This window comes from Antechinus flavipes, chromosome 6 (assembly GCF_016432865.1).
Source record: "Antechinus flavipes isolate AdamAnt ecotype Samford, QLD, Australia chromosome 6, AdamAnt_v2, whole genome shotgun sequence".
Lineage (NCBI taxonomy): Eukaryota > Metazoa > Chordata > Mammalia > Dasyuromorphia > Dasyuridae > Antechinus > Antechinus flavipes.
In genome coordinates this window covers 72,189,815-72,202,740 of record NC_067403.1, presented here as the reverse complement: position 1 = coordinate 72,202,740, position 12,926 = coordinate 72,189,815, and the positions used below count along the sequence as shown (strand labels likewise).

At 40.7% G+C, this 12,926-nt stretch overlaps 1 protein-coding gene across 4 annotated transcripts in view; it reads left to right on the top strand.

Annotated features, from left to right (window-relative positions):
* ZNF827 (zinc finger protein 827) overlaps positions 1-12,926 on the top strand; it is a 256,534-nt gene that overhangs the window by 71,055 nt on the left and 172,553 nt on the right. For all 4 annotated transcript variants that reach the window (XM_051965062.1, XM_051965066.1, XM_051965064.1 and 1 more), the window contains one exon: positions 2,435-2,915. In XM_051965062.1, coding sequence (XP_051821022.1) covers positions 2,435-2,915 — 481 coding nt within the window. The remainder of the gene's footprint in view (positions 1-2,434; positions 2,916-12,926) is intronic.

Sequence of the window (12,926 nt, the reverse complement as noted above, 5' to 3'; positions counted from 1 at the left end):
ATGGAGGATTAGAATCAGAGGCAGCAGTCTGCAGTCTATTCATATGCCGCACTTTGGAGTCGGAGGCTTAGTTATACTCCATTTGGAAAAGTCTGCCTCTGTGAGAGATTTAAAATAAATGGCCAGAGACAGACTCTGAGTCAGAAATCCCGACTTCTTAGTTTCCTTCTACATGGATTTTTGTGAGTGTGATTTTGGTGTAAATTCAGAATTTGTGTCTGAATTTCTCCTTTGATGAAATGGGAATACTGCAATGATATTGTTTCCCACAATTCTTCCCTTTTTTTTTTTTTTTTGGCCTTTCTCCCCACCTTTCTTTCCTCCTTTCTTCTCTCCCACCTTCCTTTCCTCTTTCTCTCCTTCCCTTCCCTCCTTCTTTCTCCTTTTCCTTCCTCTTTCCCTCCCTCTTTTCTTCCCCCTCTCCTTCCTTTCCTGTCAACTTCCTTCCTTCCTTCCTCCCTTCCTCCCTCCCTTCCTTCCTTCCTCCTTTTCCTTCCTTCCATCCTCCTTTTTGTCTTCCTTCCTTCCTTCCCTCTTCCTTTCTTCTCTTCCTCCCTCCCTTCCTTTTTCTTCCTTCCTTCCTTCTTTTCTTCCTTTCCTCCCTCCTTTCTCTTCTTTCACTTCCTTCCTTCCCTTCTCTTCTTTTCTTCCTTTCACCCTTCTTTACTTTCTTCCTTCCTTCCCTTCCTTCTTCTCTTCATCCCTTCCTTCTCTTTTCTATCCCCTCTCCCTTTTTCCTCTTCCTTTCTTCCTTCAACTGGAGAAATCAGAGTATGAAAAATTTCTCTATAGGAGCTGCAGAGTGACATCTAATGGGTGACTTGTGTTCACCCAGAGCTGCCTGAGACACCAAATGATTTGACCGTGGTCGTGTCAGTCAGTCCTTGAACCCAGATGTTTCTAACTCACAGGCTGCCCTCTCTGTCCTCTGTACTGTGTTGTTTTTTCACTTCTACCTCCTTGAAAGTTGGAATAGATCATAGATTCAAAGATTTAAGACTTAAAGGCCATCTACTCCACCCCCTCCTTGTACATGTGAGGAAACGTACATGTGAGGCTAAATGATTTGTTTCTTCCTTGTAGACTTCCTTAAGATCATTCAACATCTAATCTAGCTCTCTGATTTTATTTTAGTTTATTTGAAACTTGCCTTCTTCTGCATCACATTTATTTTGATTCTTTTTCCTTCAGCTACAATGATCCTTCCCATGTAACAAAGTTTTTAAATTCCTTGATTTTACAAAAGGGGAAACTGAGTCCCAGATACATAAAGTGGCTTGTCTTTGGTACCATGATTAGCTAAGGGAAGAACTGAGGCTAGAGCCCAGCTCTCTTAACTCTTGGTCCAATGCTGTTAACTATGAGCAGTGTTTTGAAAATTGATGAGACTCTATTTGCAAAGTGCACATAAGTCTCTGGGTGAAAGGTGTTCCATAAATGCAGAGTATTATTGTTGTCAGGGAAATTAATTGACGAGGTACCTATGCTGACCCTAGTTAATTATTATGTAAATTGGATAGTTTGTTGGGTTTATGATTATTTATTGCTCTAAGATTACCAACTGGGGATTAGTTGCTTAAAAAGCTGGGTAGATCCAGCCAAAAAATGGTGGAAACTTAGATTTAAAACTGCAAAGAACCTTAGAAGTGATTTAAATTAACTTCCTCAGCTTACAGAGGAGTTACTTGCTCAAGGCCACACAGTGGCAGACTGGTATTTAAACCAGAATGCTGCAGTATATATGCTTTGTGTTCCTTAATTAGGTGAAAACCTGGATTCAAATCTCACTTCTGATGTTTCTCACCTATATGACCTTGAATGAGACTCTTAACCCCCATGGGTCTCAGTTTCCTCATATGAAAATTGAGCAGGTTGAATAGAGCTTTCATCTCTAACATAATCCTATGAATCCAGGTCACTGGATTTCAAATCCAGAATCTTTCCCATTATTCCATCATGCTTCTGGCGCAGCTGGGTGGCTCAGTGAGTAGAACGCAGGGCCTAAAGTAAGGAGGACCAATCTGAAACACTTACTAGCTATATGATTCTGGGCAAGTCTATATGATTGCCTCAGTTTCCTCATCTATAAAATGAGCTAAAGAAGGAAATAGCAAGTTCCAAAGGAGAAGAGTTGGACGTGACTGAACAACATAATGCGTCATGTAATGAATTGTTTCTTAAGAACCTATCCTCCTGACTGTATGAATGGGGTCCCTAACTTTGAGGGGGTCACTTTGCTTTCAGGGATTATTGCCCTTCTTTTGAAGATCACATCTATGACATGCTTCAGGTTTTTATCCTACTGTTTGCATCGTAGAAAAACAATCTATAGATGTTTTAGAAATGTATGATAAGACCTAGTTTATAAATGTGTCATGGGTGTTCCTCCCCTTCCTGCCCCCTGAACCCCTCACCCTACCCACCCATTCCTCAGGTTCATCAACACCAGGATCGAGGCGAGACCTTCCAGTGCCAGCTATGTCCTTTTACCTCCTCCCGTCACTTTAGCCTGAAGCTCCACATGCGATGCCATCAGCACTTCCTGAGGACAGAAGCCAAGGTGAAGGAGGAGATCCCTGAAACAGATGTGAAGGGGTCCCCGCAGCTCAGCGAGAGTGCCTGTCTGGGACAGCAGAGAGAAGGAGCAGGCACGGAGTTAGTGGGGACTCCGGTCCTGTCTAGAACTCCAGAAAGGACTAGCCAGAGCAGTGCTGGTATTCCACCTTTGTTGGTCAAAGAAGAACCCAAGGAAGATAATGGGCTGTCCCCTTCTTTTACCCTGAATGTCTCCGAGAGACCCCTGAACAACACAAAATTGAAAGACACCTCAGACTACGTAGCCAATACCGCGTCGGCGTTGTTCAGCCAAGACATCTCCGTGAAGATGGCATCGGACTTTCTCATGAAGCTGTCAGGTAATCGGGCAGGGTGCTCGTCCTCTGTCTCTCTTCCCGCCTCCTTTCTTGTTCCTCTAAGACACAGCCATCTCTTCCCCTCTGTGTGCTCAGTTATTTGGACAGAAGCATGATGAAAGCATTTTTGGTTTTTCTTTTTCCTTTTTCTTTCCTTTATGCATGTTCTTTATCTGTTTTTGAGGTGTGTGTGTGTGTGTGTGTGTGTGTGTGTGTGTGTGTGTGTGTTTAAGGTGATCATAATGACACTGGGAGCCAAATCTTTGCCTTGGTCCCTTGCCAAATGCTCATTGTGACCTTGAGTTTCCCATTTACCTTCTCCCTACTTTGGGTTCTATAAAATGCCTGGGTGGAATGTATCTGATTTCATCTGTTCTTTACTATCTCCATTTTAAAGCCATCTTAGGACAAAGAAACACAGATTAGCATTAGGTAGTGTAGATTTTTTTTTCTACTAGGGGTACACCAGAAAGGTTTCCAAAGAAATTCTGAAAGCACATTACTCTTTTTTTGTTGACTCCCCTAGCCCGTAGCAAATTATACGAGGGTTTCTTTTTCTCTTTGTCACCATCCTTTTTTCTCCTTCAGCTTGTTTTGTGATTATTCAGAGGTTAAGCAGTGGTACCAAGATGGGGAGAGGGCAGTGTTTTTGCTGACTACATTATTGGTTCAATGGGACACTTGGTGGGGTTGTATGGCAGCTTATAAAGGTGTTTTTTTTTTTTTAAGTAGGATTTTAAATTTTAAAGGCAATGTGGAAGGTGGGGAAAGGTCGATTGAGAATTGGTTCTGTCTTTCAATGAAGATGGCAGTCCCCAAGATGATTTCCAAATGCCATTTCAACTCTTTGGAGATTGACAATACCCTTTTAAATGGAGAATAATTGGTCACCGCCTTCCTTTAAATGGGATGTGAGTTGCATTTTACTAAATGTCACTGCCAGGTGAATTGGAGGTTCACTTTCACCTGCTCATCCCTTTGCTCACTGAGACTTCAGTCAGGTCTTGTGAAATGGCTTCATGTCCTCACGGCCCTGCATCTTTGGTCCTCAGGAGAGTGCTGAGATTATCCTGGAAGGAATAAGAAGGTGAGAAATGGAGTACAAGTTAACTTCTTTAACTGAAGGCAGGAAACGGGGGAAGAGAATAGGAGTTAGGGCTATATATCAAAAGCCAAGTAGAGTTGAGGATCATCCCACCTTTGAGGTTAATGATGCCATAGGAGTTAAAAACACACTTAATTTTATTTGTTTGGAGTCAATATCTTAATATTTTCTCTGGAGTTAAAAAGATTTGCAGTTCTGTTTAAAAGGCTATGCATTATTTTAATTCATCCAGATTTGAAAAGAGGAGGTTTTTTTTTTCCTTTGCTAGGGAGGAAGGATAGAGGGTGTGGTACCTGGACCTGTGACTTCATCAGTGTTTGTAACTCCTGGTATGGAAGTTCCCTCCACTGATGAGGATCACCATTTTGCGATAAAATTCAGTCTTAGTTGTCTGGGACACTGAAAGGTTAAGTACTTACGGACATGTGTCAGAGGAAGGACTTGAACCCAGCTTTTCAGCCATTATTTTATACTCTTTTTCTATCTCTTTCTTTTATGTCCTTCGTTAGAGTCTCTATTCATCCCACAAAAAAACCCAGTTTCCATTTCAACAGCTTCACTTGATAGTACATGGGAAGGGCTGTTCTTCTTTGTACTCCCTTAGTCTATTCCCAGGGGAAAGAACTATTGGTGGATCACAGAGGTGTCAAACTCACGACCCAAACCAGATTAAAATATAATTGGAAAATGTTTAACAAAATTAATTAAAATGCAGTAAAACGTAGATAATGTTAATTTATGGGTTTCTAAATCCATATTTCTACTGTTTCTGTTTGCCTTGGACACCGCTGGCATTGGATTTGAAGATCTGGATCCAAATCCCCTTCAGAAACCTGCTAATCATTTAAATCAGTATAAAAAAGAGGAAGCTGGACTCCTTGACCTCAATTCTAAACCTCTGATTCCAGTGAAACTTTCTGTTTATGGATTCAAGCTTAGGGAAATAGCAAAATTTGCTTTTCTTAGAAGACTCCATGGGGCCTGGGACCATAGGATAAGGAGTAAGGAAAAGTAAGGGTGGGTAACTCCTGGAAGGGCAGATTTATATTTGGGAGACTAATCCCTAGAAATGAAAAACCAATGCATGGTGATGCTCATACTAAATTCAGATGTGTTTTTCTCAAAGAGGTACACGACGTCATGCCATAAGTGGCTCCAGACCTCGGCTGGGGCCAGGAGCAGATAAGAGGGCTTGTTATGGCTGCTCAGAGTGTAGACTTCAGTGTAGAGAAACAGAAGGGGGAAAAAAAAACCTCCTTAAAATCAGAAGAAAGGGAGGGAAGGGAAAGGGAAGGGGAAGGTCTGCTACCCAAAGCTCTGTATCGCAAGCGAATGTTTTTCAATTAGCAGCAGACTGGGAGCTGTTTACAGTTCGGCAGACTGATATGTCTTTGCCCACTGATCTATTGGCATCAGAAAACAGATACAAATACACAGTATTTATGCAAAAGACCCATGCAGTTATTTTATGGTGACTTACTAGAGGTCCAGGAACCTGACTTGTATGCACTGTTACCTAGCAACATGTTATAAAGTCACTGGGGGAGTGAGATGCATCTGTAATTTTTTTTTTTTTTTTGCGCATATTTGGATGTAAATGGAAACTTGGTGAATGTGGCGGTGCTCCTCAGGGGAAGTGGTGCTCCTTTAAAAGGAAAGGAGTGTGTTTTTTCTGGAGGGATTTGCGTCCAGCCACATAGTTGGTAGTGCTTTTGCCTCCCGATAGGGCTCTGATTGAGGTGTGGAATACAGTGAGTGGTACCTGGCAGTTTCTGTGAATGCCTGTTTCCCAGACCAGGAGGCTAAATTTCCCTGGCCCGCTGCCCGAGTCTTCAGCTCTTCCTGCCATCAGAAGTAGTAGACTGGTTGTTCCTTCTGCGGGGCCCCATCCTTTGGCCTCATAACGGCCCTATTGTTCTCCAGCCGAATTTTCAGCTGGGCTCCCCCAGTGCACCTGCTGCCACTATAGGGTGCAGCTGTTTGCTTGCAGAAGTCTGTGAGTGGCTGTGCCAGTCAGATCACTGTCTGTGCACATTGGAAAACAGTGACAAATTCAAACATGCGGACACCTACTTGTTCCTTTAAAGGGGGTGAGGGGAGGAGCGCACCCAACTTGAGGGGACAGAGAAGGAGGCTCTCTCGCAGTAAGCTGTGACCTTGTTCCTCGGTTTTAAACTGAAACTCAAAATAAAAAATGTCACCTAAGGACAGCACATAAGGTTAAAATGGCAGCGTGGAAAGCTGTTCCAAATTGATCCCAAACTCCCACATTTTTAGACTTCTTAGTCCCAATGACTAGACAAATAAAATCTCTTCCCCGAACCACCATTAGTTGCCTTTTTCCCCAACTGGACCCAAATTAAGTTCTTTTTCTCCTGTATCCCTGGAAGAAAAGTAGTGCTTGTTAGAACTAATGATTCTCCAGACCTAGCTGCTCTTCGCTGACCTGAGACAGGCTAGAAATAGCCATACTGCAACCCTCCCCACCACTTCTCTAGGTTCATGAAAATGTGACCTAGTGGCTCGAAATAAGGACTGAGCCTTTAAGACAGAATCTGATGTGTGTTCCCAATTCAGCACTGTCTCCTCACATATTTGACTTTGAAATCTACCTTAGGAGCACCAGAGCAGGGGCGAGAGCAGGGAGAAACTCTTCCGGGAGATGAGTGGCTGGCTGGATTTAAAGCAGGCTACAACCATGGTTTTGTGCTTACCCATAAGCCATTGCTCTTTCTTGTAAAACAATGTTTTCTTTACTAGTTCGTGGTGCTCATGTGAATGAAGGCTCTGAAGGAATCTTTCAATGCTACTGGTATTTTCTCCCGTACTGTAAAATATTAAGTAGGAAATTACGTCTGGTAGCTACAGCCAACTTTGCTATGAAAATGGGCTTCATTTTCTTTATTTTGCTTGAAAATTTCCCCAATCTATCTTTTTTTTTTTTTTTGGTCCAGAATGTTCCATAACTACATCATACTTGAAACCGTATCAATAGGTTTGATTTCCATTTCTGTGCTTAAATCTTAGTGCTTTCTGGGGCCAAATTAGTTTGGAAAATGCTGTTGTGAGCATAAGCTTAATTCTTTTTTTCACCAATGAATTATAGCAATGGAAACTCTCCTTTCTAAGCCCCGGGTATTTCCGTGGCACTTACAGAATAGGATGTTCAGTGCTGCTCTCTTCTGTTTGAAGGAGAAAGAGAACCAAATGATATCTGATGAGAGGATGCATGGGAGAGTGTGGCTGGGGTGATAGTAAGCATCAATGGGAGATAGACACGCTTCAAGATCCCCATGTTCTTCCTTGTGCAGCAACACGGAAGGCAACAAGAGGGGCTGCGACGGGCTTTAGTAGAATGTCAGGTACTATAAGGTCTATTATAAGGCTCAAGATCTTTTAAAGTTCAAAAGATGTGGAGAAATTCTTCCTAATTATTGGGTGTGTCAGCAGAGGTCAATTTAAAACCATGTTTGGAAAATCTTCTATCATTTCTCTTTTTGTAAACTATGCTTTTCAAGACATAAAATTTTATTCTCACTCTCCAAATTGTATCTTTTCAGTTGACAGAATCTTGGCACCTTGACTGTCAGGCTGGAATGGCTTTTTAGTTCCCAGTTTTCCAAAATGAAAGAAACAAATGATTTTAGCTATTTTAAATCTGGAAAATGGCACAAAGAAAAAGATTTAAATCTTCTAGGTTGTGTGTTTTTGACAAAATGAAGACTCAGATCTTCTTAATTTGGGAAGATGGCCTTTTTCTTTGGGGTAAACATTTGGCCACATAACTTTAACATGGTGCTTTCAAAGCAAATGGTGAGAGAACTGTGGCATAAAGCATTGCCCTTGGATAGACACAGCCAGGAGGTCAAATCCATACCAGCCTGGGCATGTCACAAAGCTCCTAATGCCCCAAGCAACTCTTTAGGATCATTGATGAAGGGAGTTTCTTTGGGTTGTTCCAGGGACTAAAGAAATCACAGGTCTGGTAAAACAAGAATAACAACATAACCCAACCCCCAAAACAAATGAGGATCAGGCAAAATGGTGGTCAGAGAATCTCAGAATTGGGAAGCGACTAAGAAACTTTCTAATCTAATTCATACCCATACAAGAATATGCAACAATTGGCTATTTAGCTCTGCTTGTTGCAGGAGGGGGTATCTCCTGAGGCATTCCAATCTCTTTTAGCACAGCTCAAATCTGATGGCTTGCCTATATTAGTCTCTATATCCATTGTTCTCCTTTCACTCTCTAGAACCAAAAGAACAAATCTACTATTGTTCCACAGGAGACACCTTCAGATAGCTTAAGGCAGCAATAGTATCCACCATTTTAATTTTTTTCCCCTTTTTTCAGACTAACTGCTGCTAGTATTCCTGAAGGATACTGATATAGCATAACCTCAGTTGATTGTTTGTTACCATCTTGGTAACCATTTTCTAGATGCTCTCTTGCTTAACATTTTCCTTCCTAAGGTCCTGGGTCTTCAGTTGATCACAGATGCAGTGTGACCCTTCAGGGCAGAGCACTGCCCTGGCACTATGACCTTTCTCATCCTGGACACTATTTCACGTGATGGAGGAGTCAAATATCACATTAGTTTTTTTTTTTTCTTTTTCTTTTTTTCCCCGGCCATGTCACATTGTTGAGTCATTGAGTTTGTGGTCCACTAAAATCAGACCAGATGCTGCCTAGACAGACCTCCTCCAACTTGTGCTGGGAAATTTGATTTTTTTTTGTTTGAATGGAAAATTTAACTATTTAACTAAATTTAAAATGCAGCTGTAGATTTACTCATAGTCGGTGGACTTTTTTGACTGTCTTTGTTCCATGCGGAAACCTTTCAGTGGTACATAAATCTCTCATTTGTAATTCTTCTTCTAGAGCGCGTGGACTTCTAGAATCAGTTTAAAATAGCATCAAACTGCATATGGCTGTACCAGTATCTTGGTGTTTCTTTGCTTTTGCTTTTGGAGGAGAAAAAGAGAAAACCACAAGATTGTGGTCATGTCACACTAAACAATGTTAACTCTCTGGCAGGGGAATGAAGCGCTCTGGCTTTCTATGAATCAGTTCTCCTGAAGGAGCCTTCTTCCAAGAGACCTGTGCAGACCTCAGGGAGATACTGGGAAAACTCTCTCCATTTCCACACTCTGACCCTGCTTCTGCCAACTGGACAATTCTCAAAAATGTCCACTTCCATCTTCAGCTGGAGCTTCTCTTTCATTGTGGCCACATCGCTTCTGCAATAGTCATTCCCTGATTAGGTAGCTAAAACTTTATGTGTGAGAAGAGCCATTTAGAGACATGATATAATGCATAGGGCATTGGAAGGGCTGGGTTCAAATCCTATTTTAGATTTTCTGGCTGTGTGTCCCTGAAGCAAGGCACTTAACATCAGTCATTTTCTTCCTCTATAAAATAAAGAGCCTGCATTTGAGATCCTTTAAAGTCTTTTCTAGCTCCAGGGAGGATGGAAGGAAACAAGCATTTATTAAGCACATACTATGTTTCAGGCACTGTGCCATGCACTTGACAAATGCTATCTCATTTGATACAACAGCTCTGGGAGGTAGGTACCATTATTATCCCCATTTTGCCGTCGAGGACACTGAGGCAAGCAGAATTAAATGACTTGGTTCACAGAACCAGTCAAGATCTGAGGCTGGATTTGAATTCAGATCTCCTGCCTCCAGGTCTAGCCCTCTATTCACTGACCAGCTGCATTTGACTTCTAGATCTGATCCTATGAATCTGCTTTGATATATGCTAAATATAGGGACTCATGACATTCTCAGAAAGTCTTCTCCGTGGAGTGTGTATCATTGTCATCCAACATATATCCTACTACATTCATTCACTCACTGAACAAAGATTTTCTAAGCCCCAGCTATGTGTGAAGGCACCGGACTAGTTGCAGTGGGAAATACAAAGAAGAAGGCACTAAGCTGAGGCATACAGAGGCAGAAGTAATTAAAATATAGCGTGAGGTTGGAGGTATATACACCTCAGATGAATGGAGTCTTTGTTACCTATCCCAGACTCCCAGAGTAAAGGAGTAGAAATATGTGTACACAGAACTCAGGCTCTGGCTGTTTTGTCTGTTTGTTACAAAGCCAGGCCAGATTTTTTTCAGCCCCCCGTCCTCTCTTTGATATTAAGTTAGATGTGTTTGCTTAGGAACATCATGAATGCTTTTAGGTCCACTAGGGATTTTGCCAGTACTGTGTTCTGGCCAGTAATAATCCAAGGTAGCACTTGCTCCAGACAATCGATCTTTATCCCCACGGCTGATCTCTGAATCAGGAAGACCTGAGGTTTGAATGTTACTACACCCTGGCTGTGTGATCCTGGACGGGTCATTTAATCTCTCTGTGAGCTGCACATTTCCCAGTTGTAAGAATAGGCGCTGCTCTGCCTCACAGAGGGGTCCAAAATACAAACATCTATTGAAGTGCCAATTTATGGCTGAGTGATGATAGATTAAGTCTTCTCCCCACATAATCCGTGAAATCTTATTTTGACTTTTTCTTTAAGATAATTTGTATGTCTTCCATATAGAAACATAATATAATTCTATTGAATCAGTATTTTGGATTATAGTTTAGATATAAAAGGGATCTCCATGTACATATAATGAATATAAAATGAGCCCCCTCATTTTTATAGTTAAAAATTGAGATGAAGAGAAATTAAATGAGGCTCCCACATTTCCCCCAGGTTTTAAATCTATCTATTCTTTCCACTGCCCCTCTGTGCCTCCCACCTACAATATAGCACACAAGCCACGGGAAAGGAAGCATTTAACAAGTGTTCTAAGCACTTTGCAAATAACCCATATGATCCTCATTACAACCCAAGGAGGCAGGTGCCTTTTTTATTCCCCTATGTCAGTTGAACAAACCGAGGCAGATAGGTTAGGTGACTGACCCAAGATCACAAAATTAATAACTATCTAAACTCATATTTGACCTTAGGTTTTCCTTACTCCCAGTGCTCTAATCATTGTGCCACCTACTTTCATGGAGGAAAGACAAAAGAAAAATAGTCCTTGGCCGCAAGTTGTTTATTTACTCTTGGGAGAATGCAGTATTTATTCAGCTATGTAAGCATCAGATAATTTGAGGAGAGAAAGAGAAAATAGAAGAGAGAGACAGAAGTAGAGACACACAGAGAGATATAGACAAAGAGAAAAATAGAGACAGAAATAGATATGGACAGTCAGGCATACAGAGATAAAGACACAGAAATACACAGAGAGAGAGAAACAGAGCGAGAGAGAGAGAGAGAAGATACACAGAAAGAAACACACACAATGAGACGGAGGAAGAGAGTGGGCAACAACTAGTGAGAGGGAGGGAGGAAGACAGAGACAGAGAAGAGAAAAATCACAAAAACTTTCTTTTAGGAGAAGAGGGGTGCTAGTGCCCTCCTGAGATCGCCATCTGATAACAAGTTTGTTAAATAAGAAAAAATAGTCTTAGAAGAAACGAAAATAGTGGTTTATTTTAGATGAGAATAATTTAATTTAAAATGCAAAATAAAATAAAAAATTTGATCCAGATTTCTCTCCCTGTCAACCCCAGGCAGCCTTTGCTTATTTTTCCTATTAATTAATTTTCCTATTCACCCAAATGCAAAACTTCAGAGTCATTTTTGAGTCATTTATCTCCTATGGTCAGTTAATTAAATTCTATTTCTTTTTTACTACAAGGAGTAACTCAAATCCATATTTACTCTTCCTCCAACTGCTCTGCTAGTCATCTTTTCATACCTTACTTGGAATGGGAAATATTTCACTCAATCTTGTATAATACTAAGGTCATATTAGTTCTTCCTGAAACTTTCAAAATTATCATTTCCTTGTCCCAAATCTTACAGATCAAGTCCAAACTCTTCTTCCTGTTTGTTATTGTTGTTTGTCTGTTTTTAGGCTGTCTATAATCCAATCTCACACTTCTATTCAACCTCATTTCCCAATATTCCCTGGCATCCAATTTCAACTGCGGTCATGTTAGCTTGTTTCCTGGCCTTCAGACATTTCATGAGTTTTCTCCCCTTTTTCTTGATATCAGTCATTTGCCTCAAATGCACTCGCTCTTCCCCCTACCTTCAGTCTTTCGAAACCCTACCAGGGCTTTAAGACACAGCTCAAGTCAGACTTCTTATGTTCTGAGGGATATGCTACTTGCCCTCACATAATCAGTTTGAAAAATGGAAGGCCAGCCTCATGAAGTCCGATTGTCTCTGTGACAGCTACCATTTGTTAATGGGTAATGTTGTAGGTTTTATTTCATAGATATTCTTCTTGCTACCACCCCTAGACTAATCCTAAGTATGAATTATTCAAAGAGAAAAATTAAGGCTTTCAATTTAGCTTCTTACATTTTCCATAATTTTACATCAAAATAGTGTTATCTAGTTTATTATTATAAATACAGTAAAGGATAAATACAATATAATGCAAGACAAAAAAAAATCTAGGTACAAAATGAAAGAAACTTTTGCTTTTTTAGTTAACTTTTCTCTGTTCCCTCCTTAATTAAATCTCAATTTGCTTTTCTATTCCCAGATGTTTTACTTTCTCTCATCTACAATGCATCCAGGTGTTGAAAAGTCTTTGATCATTGATTTGTCTTTTTAAAAAATTGCCTGCAGTTTGGGTGATAGGAGTCATGACCATTTACTATCACCACTTACTATCGCCAGATTTGGTGATAGTACAGTCACTTCATACTGATGTTTAATTCTTACTACACAGTTATTTCTTCTTAATGAAAACTACTTTGTTAATCTCAAGGAAGATTTCCCTTCAATCCTTATTCCTTGATCTTTCCTGGTTCAGGTCAGAAAAATAAAAAAAAAAAGAGGAAAAAGAAATTATGGTACAGCTCTTTTATCCCGTTTCT